This window comes from Anser cygnoides, chromosome 1 (assembly GCF_040182565.1).
Source record: "Anser cygnoides isolate HZ-2024a breed goose chromosome 1, Taihu_goose_T2T_genome, whole genome shotgun sequence".
Taxonomy (NCBI): Eukaryota; Metazoa; Chordata; class Aves; order Anseriformes; family Anatidae; genus Anser; species Anser cygnoides.
In genome coordinates this window covers 36,150,349-36,169,464 of record NC_089873.1, presented here as the reverse complement: position 1 = coordinate 36,169,464, position 19,116 = coordinate 36,150,349, and the positions used below count along the sequence as shown (strand labels likewise).

The following is a 19,116-nucleotide window of genomic DNA, read 5'->3' as shown; positions in this document are numbered from 1 at the left end:
CACTGCAAAATAGTGACCAGTAACAATTCATAATCCAAATACTGTCCAAACAAATCAAAATTCTTAAGCTAGGTAACATGGAAATCTGTTTATATCACACTGGGGTGATTCAATTAAATATAGTTTTTAAGATATATTTGCTTACTTTCTGTTGTTCATGTTGTTATAATTATTTGATAGAGATGGAGAGATCTTTGGTAAAGTTGAAAAATTGGATGCACCTGGGGACCTTTAAAAATATGAAAATGGTAAATTAGATAAAAATGCTGAGATATTAAAAACCTTGAAAGCAAGCTAACAAAAGAACAATGCATATAAACAAGCATGGAAAAGAAATATATATATTTTTTAAATGGGCAAAGCACTAAAAATACTCATGACACACATCTCTCAGAACCCATTTTTTAAAACTTAAAAAGTTTCACAGTTTCATATCATGTTGAAGAAATAGTGCTATTAAAACAAAAAGCAAACAAAAAAATCACAAACCACTGTGCTAAAAAAAATGCTTTCAGTTTACAGTAAGACAACAGATATTTTGATGTTCTACAACCTAGAATGCAAGTCTTCTAACATAAAAATTTTAGGGATTTTTAATTTAACCATAAACGGACGTTGAGATGTGACATCGAAATGCTTAAGACACATATTCCAAGGTTAGTTTAACAGCAGCATGAAACCATTTCATTAAATTTGCCCTATTAACATTGTTAAAAGAACTCCAGGATATTATGCAGAATATTAAGTAAGCCTTAAAACCTCTTTAGCCAAAAGTAGTATCATCAATGCTCATCCCTATTGGTTAAGTAATTTCTTCTTAACTATAAGAATACTGAATATTTCAATCATAAAGACCCCCTTAATTTAACAATTAAATACAATACACAGCAACGTTGCTGACTTTTTCTGTTTGTTTTTTCCTTTTCTAGATCTTACAGAAAACCATGGAAAAGGCTCAATGGTTTTTAGGCATCTTCACGCCTTTTTTTTTTTATTACTTTTTTGTGGGCCCTGTGCAACTCCAGCTGGGTTGGATAAAGCTCCAGCTGTCCTTGGAAAGCTTTGAAATACATCTCACAACATTAGGACAAGAAATTCTGCATGCTCAGGGTATTTTAAGCACATTTGAAGCACTAAGCTCTGCAAGGAGATAGACATATTTACACAGGGAATTTTTCCAAGTACATTTTCACATTTATTTTAAACTTTTTATTAATAAACCTCTCCAAAAGAAAAGCTGTATTACCACATGAAGAAAAATGTTACTTAAAAGCTTTCCTGTAGATTTCCATTATCAATCTAAATCCTTTGAGCATTATCTTCAAAGAAGTAAAATACACAGACTATGTCCACAAGATAAAAATCTGAAGTTAGTTTAGTCCTATTTGAATTCAAGACAAAAGTTAAATTATGCACATTCGTTATTTTAAAGAAGGTATTTGAACCGAGTCATTTTGAATGGAAACCTAAATTTTCAGAACAAATTTGAAGCTTTTTCTGTAATTTAAGCCAAATTCTAATGCAATATTGTTTTAAAGTTCAAAACTTGATGCATAATAATTGTTGTCTAATGGTTCAAAGAAACCAGAATAAATTACACAAATAAAAATCTGGTTTCCAGCCAAAAACTAAAAATAATTTGTTTCTTAGAGAAACTGACAGTTGTTTTACTCCTTGCTGTGATGCTCTGCCAGTATGATAAAATCCTATCTAGATCATCAAAACTCTCAGCATTCGCTATCAAATATGAAGTGATGACATGTAAAACAGTAAGAGATTCCTACAACCCTGAGGTGTGCAGCCTTTCTATTTGCTTACAGCTGCTTACATTGCTAAATCCTATGCACAAAGATGAGGGAATTAATTCATAGCTCTTCAGAACTTTTAATACATTTCAATGCTTGTCGGAAAACTTGTTAACAATATTGGCAGAAGTCCCCCCAGTCACTAAAAGGAAGATGAAAACAAGAATAACAAAAAACCCTGAAAGGACAATAAGCACTAAAGCTGAAAGTACTGCCCTACCTTCTGTTCCTTAACACTGTATAAAAAGAATGACAAAAGTATCCATCAGAAAAATAAAAATAAACAAACTGCAACAACTTAGGAATTTCCTAAGCAAAAATGAGCCATCAAGCGTACAACAAAAATTCAACTCTGTTTTAAAGACAAGGTTCTACGACAAAGTATATATTCTTTTAGGAGTATGCTAAATTCAATATGTGTTAGTGTTACTGTGGCATTCAACCACCACCAAAGATGTCTAAACAACATATATGAGCCAGAGCATAAAACGGTAAGCAAAGATGGAAAAAAAATGTTTCCTCTTAAGTTCAGCATTTCTCAACTGTATACTTAGTAATCTGTGTTTCTGGTAAAAAATAAAAATTTAACTCCAAATATACTAGATTAAATGATTAAAGTTAGTAAATAACTCTTTCCTGCATTTAGATATAAAATAAACCCTAGATTTTCTGTGACTGAAGTGGCATTATTTGCATTATTGCACTATCTGTACTTATTGAGCGCGTTTTGACATCAGTAGACGTTATGTATATGATAAAAACATTTGTAATATAAAGCAAGAAATAAAGCAAGAGCTCCACAGTAATTTTCAAATCTCTAAATATTTCAATGTTTGATGTAAAAATCATTCCATCAGATTAACTACTCACATGTATTTAACCTTTGCTTCAACAGTGGTATGTGCTTTACTTTCTTGTAATCAACTATACAAAAATTGGACTCTGTTATTGAGTCTAAAAGAATTCTGTATAATTTTCTTATCTGTGTCATTGCTAGTTAAATTATATTATGAAAATTGAATGTGATCAATGAATACTTAATTTTACTCTGAAGTTTAAAGGATAAGTTAATATGTTACAAGTTGTATGGACTTCTTAAAAGCATGCATCATGGTTCAAGCCACCATCTTGGAATTTATTTTGATCTTATTATAGGACACAATTACAAAGAGATAGTTGAAACAAGCAGTATTTTGGTCTCTTTTTTTCATTCAACTTCACCCTACTGCATGAAAAAATCAGCATTAACGAGTTCTTTCAGCATTCTCTCTCGTACAACAGAAAAAAATAAGAAGAAATATGACAATATTTATCATCCCTATCTCAAAACTTTGTAGATATCTATTTAACATAGTAACATAGCCAACAATTGAACTCAAAATTGTAGAAGAATGCTCTTTTATCCACTCTGGTGGGCAGCTAGACTATGCTTTCCAGACTACACTCTCTTCCATGGCCAAGCTACCAGAAAGATTCTCAGTAGCAAAACCAGAGCAATTCTTGCTCTGAATTTCTGTTCAGTATGCATAGAAGACAACAGTTTTGGCTAGAATTCCTTGCCTAAAGCATTTCGGACTTATTGGCAGAGTACATTTTATGTTTAACACACCCTAATGTATTAGACTGTACCAGTGAAATGAAGCAAGTTCCCTGAAAAGCCGAAGACCGGTTCTCCAGTGCCTGCGTATCAGCTACAAAGCCATCTTAACTCTTACTGTTAATATGAACCATGACTTCAGTCTTCTACAGGCATATTTTCAAGAAGCACTTTGCAAAGAACTTACTCTGTTCATTCATATTTACAAGCACATCTTTGCAGACATACACATGTGGCTCCTTGAAAACACATAATCAAGCAAGCAATAGAAGACCACCATCAAAATTAAAAAATGAAAAAGAGTTGAGGAAAAAAAATAACCCAGGCACAGTGATCTCATTTACCAGTTATTCTGAAAAAAAGAAAACATCAAGAGTGAGTGATCAAATCACAGCATTCCTGTAATAGCAGAGGCTCTGCAACACTTGAGGGGAATAAAGCCAGCCGGAGTGTACTTAGGGGACAGGTCTGATGAAGAAAGAGGCAGAAGATACAGATACTATAAAGGTAGGAAAGAATAGCATGTGTACCTCATGTTCCTCTCCTCACAGCCCCCCCCGCAATCATAACCTATTCTTCACTAAAGCTTGGGTTTCAGAGAGACCCTTTCAGAGGTTTCTGAGTTTTGCACTATGCCCGATTTCAACACATTTTAAAGTGATTTTTAAACCTTTGTAAGGCACAAGCATATATTGCTTCTTTAGATACTCTACTGTTGGTTAAAAACACTAGGGCACTGCCTAGCAAACATACAAAATGCGTATGTTCTGCAGCAGAATGGTACGTATTAGTAAATGCAAGATTTTCCATAATACATTTGGCAGTATTTGTCTTTATTGCTAATAACTGAACGTCCTTTCACAAGGACAATGCTGGAGTTACATAAAAACATACAGTCTGAGATCATAACTGTCAGTCTAGTAAGTATATAGGGGAAGACTGCTATGTATTAGTAATTTGAAACACAATTGTAATAGTCAAATTCTCCCTATAATAAAAAGCAATACCCTTTAAGAAAAAACCTTTAGCAGGAACACAGAAAAATCTGATTGCCTCAAACCAAATCTACCAGCAGTGTTCTAAGTAACTGTAATTTTATTACGTTAGATCAAATTTCTGCACATAAATTCTAAGACAACATCCAGAAGAACAAGGTAAACTAGTGAACAACATGGAATTGTTTAGGCTTCAAAAGAGTTTTGTGCTGGGCTTGTCTTTCATTGGCTTATCATAAGAGCTGTCTTAATTAAATGGTTTCAGCACAAGTTATACCCTCTTTGCCCAGTTCATTTAAGTCAATTGACCAATTCAGAGCTGACACAACAACTAGAGACACCAAAAAGAACAAGATAAAACTCAAGTATTAGAATTAAGATCAAAAGCAAGTCTCAACGATCTTTGTAGGTCCCTTCTAACTTGAGATATGTTATGACTATCTCTGCATGGCATGGGACAAACAGCCACCTTGTTTCTCCACTCTCAAAACAGACTGAGTGGTAGGGCAATAAATTATAATGTAAAATGATTCAGTACTGCTTTAAAATTGATATAATAGGCTATAATGAAGATATTAACTAATCACTTGAACAAGTGATAAGCAAATACATCATTTCATGCCTAATCCAGATCTGTGAAGGATTCGTGCAACTTCTCTTTTCCTGGACGAATCCTGATCAGTTGAAGATGGTCAACTGTCAACACTGAAACAGTCAAAAACCTGTTCCTTTTTGGCAGACAAAAGCTGGTATTAGCATCCAGAGCTCACCACAAAAAGTCAAAGACATTGAAACTAGTTTGATACACAACAGCTCACCTACCAGCATGAGAAGGGCAAGGAGGTAAAGGACCTTACAAACTTAGTAACTGAGGATACAGAAAAGTTACTGTAACCCCCGTCAACAATACACACTAGGGGAAGAATGGAAGCCCACCATCTGGAAAGCAGTTGGCAGAGACGCACCTAGGGTCCTGGTGAACGAAAAACCGAGCATGAGCCAGCAACGTGCCCTTGGGGCAAAGAAGCCCAGCAACCTCCTGGGCTGTATTAGGAGGAGCACTGCCAGCAGGTCGAGGGAGGTGAGCCTTGTCCTCTTCTCAGCACTTTACCCTGACGAGATCTGGGCTCCCCAGTACAGGAGAGACCTGGACATATATTGATCTGGGTATATATTGAAATACATGAAATTCCATCTGAACATAAGATTATGTTCACAAAAAGAAAGTGATTAAACAATCATTTTTATAGCGCGAGTGGACAAACACTGGAGTTGGTTGACCAGAGAGAGTAGCTGTGGATTCTCCACCCCTGAAGACAGTCCAACTCTGACTGGCCACAGTCCTGGGGAACCTGCTCTAGCTGCCCCTGTTCTGAGGACGGGGACTGGACGAGATCATCTTGTGAACTCCTTCCATCTTCAAGGACTCTGATTCTGTGAAGGTGTGGTTATAACTAGGCTGACATAGGATTTAATATCTTAAAGCTAGCTTTAGTATTTTTATCCTATTTCAGTTTGGACTATTCTCTTCTTACAAAAAATACCCCACTACCAACAATTAATTCAGTTAATCGTGTTTCTTTGGGAGTATGAAAGATTGATATTTTAACAGGCAGCAACCAAAAAAAAAATTGAGTTCAGGGCATGCATTTGTTAGAGCTTCTCAACCCTGTATTAACTGATATTAATGACCATGTTTGTTAAACTAACATGAAAACGTCTCTGTTGTACATTACCAATGTTTGATGTTTACCCACAGGGGCTCAGACACATGGTTATTGCAGTTGAACAAGTTATTATGCATCAGCAAACTGCAGGCTAGCTCTTGACTGGCAGAAAAGCTCTTGCTTTTACAATTTAAGACCTAAAAGTAAGTCCCCAGTTGCCAGCTCTGTTCTCCACAATTATCTTTCTCCCGGCAATGTCAGCAGAAAGGCACACCTGTCTGTGCATCGACTGCTTTGGGGAAAAACACTAAAACTCATGGTTTTAGATACTTTCCATTCCAATACACAAGCAGTTTTTCTTTTGAAGAATTATGGATATTTGCTTCCTAAAAACTTAGGATATGCAATCGTTAAATTATTTCAGAGGGGATAGCTATTTATCTTTTATTCTTTTTTGTTTCTGTAAAAAACATACAGAGAGCCAGCTCAGAAACAAAACAGAACAACAACAAAAATCAGTTGAGAGCCTTTAGTGATTCTCCAAGATAAAAGCGTGTCGTTTGGAAACAGAAACCACCTTACCATATGACAAAAATAACTTATTTTAGAAAGAAAAATATAGGATTGTTTCTAGTTTCAAATTTTTGTATGGTCAAAAAATCAACGTATTCCCTTTTACATAGAAATGTATTAAAGCTAACAGCACTCCATCTGTAAATCGTGCAAAGTAGCAGCTAGCTATTTGGAGACTTAACTCCACAGTGATGTCTAAAAAAGCAGGCCAGAATTAAATTTATTACTTTTATTGTCTACAGATATATATATGATAAATAGGAAATTCTTAGGCTTTTGCCATGTAAGAAGCATTTTTGAATTTTTGAAGAACCTGATGGATTTAAATTAATTAATGCTTGTTTATTAAGTTTTCTAGGAAAATGGCATACAACGCCTTTCTAAGATTAGAAAATAAGTTTTTACTAAATAGTCTCTTTCTATGTTTCTCTAACTTGCTTTTATATATATTTGCATATAAACAGATAACAACGTCTTAAAAAACTATCAGAAAGCTTGTCCTGGCTATTCATTCGGTACCTAATGGAACTTCAAAGCTTAAGTTCGTTTCTTCTCCTTGTCTCGTTTTGGAATCACAGATTGTATGAAGATTTTAATTGTTGCAGTTTTTCCTGAACACAAATAGTTTGGTTTTGTAGTAAAGTTGCTTCAGTTATGCAAACTACAGCCTGAGATTTTTGTTATCTCAGTTCAAAACATGTCAATGACAATAAACCACTAAAATATTTTTCCACACACATTCCAACCCCCGCACCCGTGAAATAATTTTCAGCAGAAGGATACAAACACACTGAGTTAGTTTAACAAAATTTTCTGCAGAACTATCCATTAATGCTGAATAATAGCTATTTTAGGAACGGATGACAGTAAAGACATTTGAAGAGAAGTCACTATGAGCTCACTAGAAACAGTTTCACAGAAGCCAAACTTCCTGAGCAACAAAATCCCAGTAGCTGATACAAGCAGTTGATATAAACAGAACCTTGCAGAGTGCCAAAAATCCAGCTGTTCCCAAGGCAGAAGACTGACCCTGTACACATTCTAAAAAATGTACACTGCATTCAGATACTTCCAGACAAAAACACATTTTACAAGCAGTGTTAAAATATGAGATAATAGCAGATATCAGTAGACTTAAAAGGTGAGGGTTTTTTTTTTTGGTTTTGTTTTTTGTGTTTGTTTTTAAAACAGGAGGCGTTGCAATTGCTTCCAAAATAACCTAAGTTCAGAAGTTAGAAGAACAGTACACATAAAACAAATCTAAGCACTGACAAGCCCGGCCATAGAGCTGAAATTCTCAATTGCACAGCAGTCTCTCATCCTATATAAAAACAATCTCAAGCCTAAAATCAATTCCTCCAAGTTCCTTTATAAGAAAAAAAAACAATTGTTTTGGTAATAAAAAGCTCACTAATAAGTGAGCTTGTAATCACTTGTACTGATTCATTATGAGAAAATCAGAATTATTTTCCAAGGTGTTCTTCTCTATACCAAATTGAGGTCACAGTTTTGCATCCTTCAAAGTATGTTCTCTTGCTGCAGGAAAAGATGATCATGCCTTTAACATGTTTCTTCAGGAAAAAAAGCCTCCCTTCCATCACCTACAGTAGGTATAAAAGCTGCCAATAGAAGCAATCAATTTAAAGACTGCTTGTTACGCTTCTGCTAAGAAGAAAAAGTCAGGGGAAATGTGCAAAACACCTTACTATCTCATTTTCAACTGTCACCACACAGGCTGTGCTGCCATTCAGAGGGATCTCCACAGGCAGGAGAAATGGGCAGACAGGAGCCTTATCAAGTTTCATACAAGGAAATGCAAAGTCATGCACGTGGTGAGGAACAACCCCGTCACCAGTACACACTGAGGGAGGAATGGCGAGAGCCAGGACTATTCAGCCTGGAGAAGAGAAAGGCTCTGGAGGGGATCTTACCAATGTGTATAAATACCTGGTGGTAGAGAGACCTCAGTGGTAGACACTGAAAGGACATTTCTTGCAGATGCTCCAAACCTGACTGGACACAGACCCAAGCAGCCTGTTCCAAGGGACCATTCTTTGAGCAGGCCGCTGGACAAGGCTATATCCAGACTTGCTTCCAACCTCGGCTATTCTGTGATTCTATGAAAAGCTCACATGACGTTCTGAAAATGATCCTGGCCTTTTCAAGCATTAGAAATATTTCACATTTTCCAATACTCTACATTTTGACCTTTTTAAATATGGCATTTTATTCTCTGGACTCAGAAATTATACTTGCAATTTGTACTCTTCTAAAAGAGGCACTACGAAGCACTACTCCCAGCTCTCAGTGAAATGTATGTACTCAATGACAGGACTGTAGGAAGGTGCATGGGGGCATACTATTACTGATGACAAACTAATACTAACAATCCCAGTGTATCTCACACAGAAGACTCAAAAGCAAGTGTATTGTATTTTTACCCTTTTAAACATTTATTATATTTTTTCACAAGGTTTTAGACAGATGTAAAAACCTTGGCTCATCACTGCTTGTTTACAGCTTCTATGTGAATCTACTATACATTGCAAACCCTCCATTATTACAACGCATCTGAATACCAAATGTCAATGTTTGTGACAGTTGCCGAATCTCAGAAACATACCCCCATTTCACAGTAAAACCATTCAACCTCATTTTCCGATTTACTTATAAGCCTACTCCGACACCAGAACTTTCTATAGCCATTTTACTTGTCCCCAACCAAAGATTTTCCAGATGATATACATTAATTTACATACTGTTTCTCAACGCCTTCTAAAAAGCATAACGAAAATTTGGCAGAATCAAAGCAGTTACCAGTACCGAGAATATCTTGCTATCAAAACTTTCAAAAGAAGCCATGATACTCAGTTACCTAAATGCATATAAACTTCAAAATCTACATTTAAAATTTGATTAAGAACTTACATTTTAACTAGATGCTTTTTGAAGTCAGAGATTAAACTTCTATTATTTTGCATCCTATTCTTTCTGGTGCTCTACATTCTCAATTCTTTTTGTCATATCTTGCTAAGCAAGATTATACTGTTCATATTATGCTTAAATTGAACAACTCAAACTTCATTAAGCAACTTAATATAAGCTGTTGCTCCCAATAAGTGCTTGAGATAAAATGCCAAAAAGATTAGGAATCTCTGCCCTTCAAATGATAAGCAAAGATTCTACAAAAATGTCTTAAAAACAGTGAATCTCATTACATAAATTCAGAATAAAAAAAAAAAGAATAAAATGAACTTAAAAGAACTTTTCAGTAAAATATATGCTTGAGAACCCATCAACAAAGGGGAAAAAACAGTTGACTATTTGTATGGCTGGTATCCTGCAAGTTTACTAGAAGTTCCAACTGTTCTTCAAAACCTATGTATATGTCAGAGAACATGATTTAGAAGTATCCAGCTAAATGAAAAAAGCCACACTTAAGTCTTCTTCTATTTACTTGCTGTTATCAAGGTGCTGGTCATAATGGCAACAGAAAAAAACAGAAAAGAAAAATAACATCATAATCTGTAAATTGATGACAGCCCAACAAAGAGCAAAAGCAACATCCTGGCAATGCAGACTGAAATTCAAGTAATGTTTGTGTGTACACATTATGTGCTCTGGAGATAAAAGGACAAGATAGTGATGAAAACATTTACACGTAAGAAAAATACAGATAAAATGCATGCATCTATGTTCTCCCAACAATTACACTTGAAACAGAAATCTAAAATAAGCAAAGTTTTACAATTTCCTACTACAGACATTTTTTCCCCTATTTTTAAACAGAACAAAGTGTATCACTGGCCTAAAGCAACAAAATTATGCAATGCATATGCAGGAAGTCACCGTTTTTATGTTATGTTCTATAATGCACAGCACTTAAAACAAATACACTATTCTGCATTTTTTCAGCTGAAACATCTAAATGTTGATTTTAAAAATAGAATGCCACTTTTAAAACCAGCTGTGTTTTAGAGCAAAATAACATGGGAAAATAGTTAAGCTATAGCGAACGTGACAAACTCACAACTTACTTAGGAGTTGAAGGACCTCTTGGCCATGTTCCATCCTCATTCTTCTGTTCTATCACCAGTACCTACCACAAAAAAAAAATAAATTGTAAAAACACTTTGGGCAACTTTCAGCACATCACTTAATATACCTCAACAATTTTAGAGTAAAATGGCGAGATCTTAAAGAGGTCAGAAGACCAATCTAAACAGAACCTATGAATTTGTAGAGATCATGTTTCTACAACAGCCAATCAATCTGTTAAAGAATGGAACCAAAGGAATTTTGCCTCACACAACACAGGTAGGTAAAAAATAAACAAACAAACAAAAACAAAAACATTTTCTGCCTTGATATTCTGAAAATCACAGTCTTGAGGGTTTTTTGTTTGTTTTAAGAAGCATTCATCTAATACTGATTTTCCAAACAGGACAGTTGTCTAATGAAATTCATTTAACTCAAGTTGTTATTGGTACAAACGGGAGCACAGAACACTCAGTCCCAAACACAGGCAAGTGCCATTTGAAACGCCTTTGGGTATTTGAGATATCTGCCCTACGCTGGCAGACATGACACAGGACCTACAAAAAGCTCATGCCTTTCTGGATTGACAGCTGGGATAGCCGAGATCATTTGAAATGGCAACTAGATTCCAATATTTGAACTGAATCTAACTCTTAGTTTTCAAATGAAAATATTTCTCCCTAATTTTATGCTGATATTCCAGGACACTAACTGCCAAGCTATATCTTTGTGTGTCTACACACAGACATACATACACACATGCACTTGTCCTCAAAACCTTACATAAATCATGCTGCCATTTGAAGGTGAAATCATATTTTCAGTCTGAACACATTAAGACATGCCACTGAAAACCAGCCTTCTATCATGAATAATTTTCTGTCTGGAAGATAGTGGTTTGCTATCTTTGGTCCTGAATGCTAAAATAATAATAATAATAAAAAAAAACTACCAATATTTCCTTTTAATTCTCAGAAACTACTAAATTGAAGGAAGATGCAGATGTAAAAGTTCAATGGAATCCTAAAAGGCTCACTTCAGAAACAAACTGAAAAATTCAAAACAATTTATAGGTTATAATTACATGGTAAAAAATAACTACTAGATTAGATAGACTAATAGAATAACTATCTTTAAATTAGGAGGCTTGACAATAAAAATAACAACCTTGTGTGTCAGCAAGTACAACTGACCCAAACACATGCTCTGACATGGCATTTAGCATTTTCAGAAGCCATGGTTAAACTCTGTTTTGAAAAATATTTGTTCTGCTGAAAGTACAGATGTCACCTGCAGATCTTTTTATGGCTATATTAGACCATGCGTGCTTCACAGTTAATGTTTCACTGGAATAGAGGCTATTTGCATGTTTTATCTTTGACGCAAATCTTTATTGGGTCCTTACAGCAAGACCTCTGCATTGTGAAAATTAACTGTGTGAGGGTTTAAGTGTGTGCGGCATGAAGTTAAAGGGCACAATAGTTCAAGCTGTTATTTTGGTGCACTGATTACTTACCTTCCATGCCATAAAAGAAAACTGAAGCACAGCATAAATACTGCTGTTGAGTAGGCCAAAGCCAAGTATTTCAAGGTAAAAGGAAATATTTTAACACAATCTTGTCTACAATTACTGCCATCAAATCTTATCAACTCATATTTTGCAACATGACTGCATGAACCACAGCTGCTGAAAAAAACCCAACTTGAAGACTAAAGAATCAATGTAATCTGAAAAAACATTCTGACGATAAAATTCTTCAGTCAGATCACATTTATATTTGTACAGCTTTACTCTCATTTGTAAAGTTAAAATAATTATCTTGTAAAAAATCTTCCTATAAAGCTATTTTTAAGGGATGATGGAGTCTCATGCAAAAACAGGCTTTTGAGCTCTTATCTCTATAGTTCTTATCTGAAAGATTTTTTTCTTAACTTCTTTCTGAAATCTGGACACTGGAATTCGAGTCTTCTATTATCCTAAATTTAGGTTTCATTGTAGGAACATATCCCGGATCCTAGGAACATTTTATTTCAGGTTTTTACCAAGTTCAAGTCAGCAATGTAACATTCATTTACTTTTAATTTTATAGGAGTGTTAAACTCACCTTTAATTACGCATATACACCCAAAGACTACTTTTACTTTAAGTTGTTTAAAAAAAATCCTCTAGCCCTAACACCATCTATTAGGACAGGAGTTAAACTGCACTTAAAAAGACAGAAAATTTATTGGAATGAGCTACATTTTCATAAGCAAAAAATAAACATATAAAAAAAGGAAATATTACACAGTACCTGTCCCTGGTATAAACCAGCATCTTGTATGGTACTATCTGGTTTATTCAATGGTTCAAAAGTATTACTCATGTATTTGTTCCACAATCTGGTCTCTTTTTCACCTGGAATATTGAAGATTTTTCTTATCTCTTTTTCAATCGTATCTGTTTTGAAAAGGAGAAAACAGAAGGTTAGCATTTAACAAGATAAACACTATAAAGTCAAATAAAGCATCAGAATTACTATTTTTTTATATTGAAAATACAGATCAAACTGTAGCAATGGCCCTACAACTACATCATGCTGTAAGAAAAGCAGGAAGTTGCCAGTTGGCATGCCTTTAAGGTGGAAATAGTCAGAGGTGTATTTTATTCCCTCCTGAATCTCCTAGCAAAGCAAACCAAATAAAGAAAAGTGCGTAAGTAACAGATGACAGGAGGTACCCCTAGGTACTGTCTACTCATTTCACAAAGCGTGGTACCACAGGAGTGTGGGTGGATAGGGAATGATTAGATGTGAAATTGGCAACAACAAAAAAAAAAAGGGGCTGGGAGGGCAAGTCCTTCTGTTCCTCTCCTTAAATCAATCTGTCTGTTTTTTTTAAACCTTCTACTACCCACATTCCTGTGCAATTAGCACTGACCACCACAAACACATACTATATTTAACTCTCACCCTCACAGAAATTAAAGACTACTCTGTGAAACTGAAGTACAGAAATATATTCTAGAAGAACCATGGAAGATTTGTTGTTCCTGAAATATTTGTCATAAAAAGGTCTGCCATCTCCTACTCTACTTGCCAGAAACATAATTTTGAGGTAGCATAACTATTGCGTACAACTGGAGTTTAAGTTCATAATTAACTCCATTCTCCTTATGCAAAGTCAAATTTATGAAAGAGTGCTTTAATTTGAACTAATATGTGCAGTGCTACATCACAGCAACCTCACTTCGATGTTTTTAAATTGGTACATTCATAAAGCCCCGTGGCAGTCAAGCCTTGTGACAACTAGCACAGAAAACAAAACAGGAGTCATGAAACATACAGTTGCCTTCCTGATGATCACTGAAAACACTATTATTCTCAGGATGAAAACATCAGTGCTGAAACACTAGAATTCCCCTTGCCCCCTTAAGATCCTCTTCTACTATCACTGTGCTAAATATGAAAAGTCAAAATGAGACCTGATGCTTAGAAGTATCTTTTAAAAATCCAGCCATTGATTTGTGAAATGCATGACAAGCGGCCAATGATATTTGTAGATATTGCAGACAACTGAATACGATTTCCTTCTAAACTAGTTAACTTATATTTTAGTATAAAGGCAACTGTTTAACTTGTTCATCTGCTTCTGTAACAAAGATAACGTGTAGGCAAGGTAGGAGCTAGAAACAAGGCTTTTTGTTGACTTTTTGGTCAGAACCAGTTTGCAACCAATGGTTTCATATAACTACATTTGAATGTGAGACTGAATGTAGCTGGCACAGTCTTCCAGAAAAAAAAAAAAATCTAGATTTATCAATGGTGTTTACTTGAAAAAAATAGTCACAAAAGATACTTTTTCATTAACTTATTAATAACCATGAAAATTAAATATTTGAGCATTTCAGCTCTTATTCTTAGCAAGAACTAAATTAGTATCTCCTATTCCAGCTTCACTCAGAGAACTGTTATGGGACAGAAAGCATCAATCCTATCAGATTAGATACAATATACACTATGTCTGAGACCCTGGGAAGTATATTTCCACCAAGTATCACTGAACTGCTGGCTTATGGTCTAGAATGAACGTGCCTGTTCAAGTACAAATACGAACAAAAAAGAAAAATGAGAACAGATGCATGATTTAAGCACTATTCTGCAACACTATGTAGAAGAGTCAGGGTGAGAATTGAGTTCAGAGGATCCTAATACAAAGACACCCTGGCTCCTAAGGACTAGTGCTATCACAAGCACTGTCTGAAGGAAACTGCAAGATGTTAATCTGTACTAAGCTGCAGTAATCTCAGCTTCCTGAAGAAGGGAAAGGCTGATCCCACAACAAACTCTCCTCAAGGGCAGCAAGCTTTCCATTCTTTTATTCTGCAGCAAATTAATGGCAGAGACAAGTCATAAAGCCATTTGCCAAGATAATTTACTGGCAACAATCCCAAAAAAACATAGACTCAGGGCCTCTGGTGTAATCTTCTATGAAGTTTATCAGTTCAGTTTTGGAATTGTTTTAAGGCATTGCAGACAAAACCTGACTCTTACTCATCTGTAAATGAGGCTACCAACAGTCTTTCTGTCATTTTCTCACTCATAAAACTCTTGAATAAAGGTAGAAGAAGTCTACAGATTAGGTGGTGACTGAACTGTTTTCATACATTCATATAAGTAAGACTCCTCAAGAGTTCATTAACTCATATTCACTCAGAAGTCCTAATGATCAGCAACAACCAGACTGAAATGCTTCCTGAACTACGTCTAACTCATTTTCTTTTTATACTAAAACAAAATAAAAAAATAATTAAAAAATAAATAAATAAAATAAAAAAGGCTTGGTCATCAGTCTTTAAGATGCAGTGCCTCCAAGGTGAGAGTCCTCAACTGTAGGAGATCTCCAAGAAGGTCCAAGGAACACATCGGATATGTCCAATACAATCCCAAGAAAGTGACTGTCATTATCAGGTCTGTCCTCTATAATTACTTTTTTCCTATCTTGTACTAACTTGCTGACATACAGTCTAACTTAGTTTCTACTTGAGCAGAAAAACAAAGGAATTGATACTGACTTCTGTACTACAACACTTCTGCAGCCCATCATTACTGGCATATGCAAGCAAGAGCGAACAATATTTAAGGTTTTGTAAGATTCCTCTTACATATTCTTTATTGATACAATAAGCATCTCTGCTACAAGCTCTATGAATACTAGAACTACCTTAAATATACTTAATGTAAGGACAGGAAAAAAAAAATCACCTTATTAAGAAATAAGAGAAATGCAGGAATCAGTTATTCTTTCACTCTTAAAACTGGTCTTGATTTTTCTGGTTCTTTTTCTGTAATACACTCTTTTGGATGTCCTGGCTAGGATGGCACAGCTTTCTGCTCTGCTTAAGAAGATTCAGCTTCAAAAAAGATATGTTATTAAGGCTTCCAAGAGCATTTCATCCACATCTCAGGAAACCAAATAAGGCCAGTGTCTGGAACAGGGTTGCCAGTGAGCCTGATTGTTACTTGTTACCCTTTATGAGAATTTTCTCATAATTATCATTCTCTCTATGCTAAGAAAAAATGAACACACATCCAACTAATTCCAGAATGGTTGTTCCAAAATGTCTTGTTTCTGATTAGAAAGCAAATATCAGAAACTCATCCATTACCTATAATTCCAATGCTAGAATTTAATTCAATATAGCTGTAAACTAGCTTGTATTGGGTCCTCAGGGAAAGATAACATGAAATTGGTTTTTTTAAGTTTCTACGTTTGCTTAGAGACTAATGAAGTACATCTTGCCAATATAAACCAGATCCCAAAAAGGCCAATTAACATACAACATCGAAGCCTTGTTTCAAGGACAGATTTGACAATTTTTAAGTTTTTATTCTATTACAAGCAGATGATTATCTGTTTAACTTGAAAATTAAAACCTAATGAGGGAAAATTATTCTGTTTTTAAAACATGCATTCTGCAAAAAACTAAGGGGTAGCAAGTATAAACTACTACAAGTTAAAGCTGAAAAGACTATGCTGATGCCAAGTAATGAAGAGCAATGGCTGGGCTTGACTTTATGCCCTTGGCATAAAGCACAAGTTTAACTGCACAAATATACTTCATTGAAAGAATCTTGTCTCAGAAACACATACAAAAATACACCAAAAACTGAGCTTATGTGATCAACAATATCTTTGTATACATTCTGATTGTTATTTTCAGAGACAAATATGTTTTTAATATGGTTTCAAAAAATGACACAATGTTTAAAGAACATGCAAAATAAAGATAAGATACAGGTTTAATACAGGACTCGGTTACTTTAAGAAAGTGTGTCTGGCCTGCCACTTCACAGCCCAAAGAAGTTTACTTTTATAAGTCACCTTTACGCATTAATTTATAAATCCAATTAATTCCTGTGTTTTCATTCCTTTTCCTTATGTATGACTATCAAGTTTTAACTAATGAAATACATCTATGGAAACACCTGAAAAATTGCACTTCTTACACACCAAAAGCCAAGAAAAAGCACAATGGAATCCAATTAAGGTAATGAAAAACATTACACTGCTCACTTTCTGAAAAGCGCAAATCTCTAAAGTCACCACAGCTGTCTAGATAGAATACATTTTATTTTTTTAATTGTATTTAAAATCCTATTACAATTGTTTAATTTCTAATTTTGACCCAAAAAAGACCAGTCTCATTCTCTGTAATAGTTAAATGCCCACCTATCATTTTATACAGAGACTTATCTATTCAGAATTCACTATAACATACTATTTGAACAAGTAACAATCATATAATGTTAAAATAGTTGCCCATACCTATTGTATCAGCTTTACTAAATCTTCGCGTGACAACATTGTTCATATTTCCATTTTCACAAAGCTTTAATTCTGTTAGATATACTTCTACTTTGCAGTGCTTTACAAACATACCCTGTTCAACAACCTGAAAAACAGATTGACATGAAGTATCAGTCCAAACATATTTTTATATACACACTTCAAAACATTGGAGACCTCTTAAAAAAACTAAGTTCAGGGAAAGCAAGACACTTAATAAATGTCAAAAACTAGAACTGAAACTCTACTATAACTTTTTAGAAATACAGTAAACTGAAAAGTAAAAGTTTTCTCTCAACCATTGTGTCTTATCTGTGCATAACACCATGACTTTCAAAGTCTTAAGTACAGTGGAAATCACAAATATACATACTTAATCTAAAGGTAAGATACTTAATCAAAAGATAAACACCAAAAGTTATTTTTTATTTCAGAACAAATTCATTGTATGCTGCTTCCTCAAAACATGAAGAACTAGTTTTCACACTTAATGAATACTTATCTATACCAATACACATTACTAAATTCTGGATATCGCATAGCTGATTTTTAAACAAATCTTGTATTTAGACAATACCTACAAATATCAGCTATGTTCTGATAATGAATACATTCATTTGAAATTTCAGCTACTCATTACAGTTGTTTGTAATTGTTCATTTTTGTAACTCCTATTACAAACTATTACAAAAAAAATTACAAAAGTATACAGGAATTCCTTTTTTATAAAAGTAAAATGTAGAAAAAAATATTCAGGGTCACCTCTTAAATGTTTTTCCTTTTGATCTTCCAAAGTGTAACTGCAGTACTTAGTCATGTAGACTGTTCCCAAAATAACCATCACCCTGATATGTGATACATCTGACAAATATGGTTAAAAAAAAAGCCACCAGCTAATAGCTAGTAGAGATCTGCTATCTGCTGTACAAATATAACTTGTAATATAACTTGTATGTATGTGCTATAGGAACAAAAAAATAGTGAACAATTCCACTGTTGTTCAGTTGCCTTAACTATCATGGCTGGCAGTCATTACATTTAAATAAAAACGTATCTTAAATTCAGCAGCTTACTCAGGTTTTCAGCTACTAGAGTAACAACAAAATAGTTGCAGTAAACAAAACTGAATATGACTAAGACATTTCTTAGAATAAGATTTACAACATAGTAGATGCATTACCATATATAAATTCATGTTACTTGACATGAATAAATGTCAAATAACACATTCAATAAACACCTTCCTCATGCCCCCAACTCCTACCCCAAAAAGTAGGGGTAACAAAGGGGATAAAAGAAAAGTATCAAAGCACCATGCCACCACTATGAAAAAAACATTAAGACAGATAGGAAAAAGAATTGAGAACAAGTGTGAAAAGCATCAAAAAAAAAACAACCCTCACTTACCTGAACTGGAATATGTATCTCAGATGACAACTACTGCTCATACCGGCAGATCATAATGAATCTATGACAATCTACCTGGCCACTCATTACACTGCATGTATTTTTCCAGTCACTTCCTTGCAAGTACAAAGCAATATACTTTCGTTACTTTCTCTCTCCTTCTATTTCCCTCTAAAATTTTAAAATTGCTGAACATTTACAATGAT

At 34.6% G+C, this 19,116-nt stretch overlaps 1 protein-coding gene across 5 annotated transcripts in view; it reads right to left on the bottom strand.

Moving 5' to 3' along the window:
* USP15 (ubiquitin specific peptidase 15) overlaps nt 1-19,116 on the bottom strand; it is a 74,958-nt gene that overhangs the window by 33,318 nt on the left and 22,524 nt on the right. For 3 of the 5 annotated variants that reach the window (XR_007163790.2, XM_048065400.2, XM_048065397.2), the window contains exons 4-7: nt 17,483-17,609; nt 12,970-13,115; nt 10,675-10,736; nt 146-229 (exon numbers count right to left, since the gene is read on the bottom strand). Coding sequence is in view for 4 of the 5 variants with exons in the window: in XM_048065400.2 (XP_047921357.1) it covers nt 146-229; nt 10,675-10,736; nt 12,970-13,115; nt 17,483-17,609 (419 nt within the window). In the remaining variant the exon portion in view is untranslated. Of the gene's footprint in view, nt 1-145; nt 230-10,674; nt 10,737-12,969; nt 13,116-17,482; nt 17,610-18,265; nt 18,309-19,116 lie in introns of those variants that run through there. The other 2 variants (XM_066992423.1, XM_048065398.2) reach the window with 2 other exon arrangements.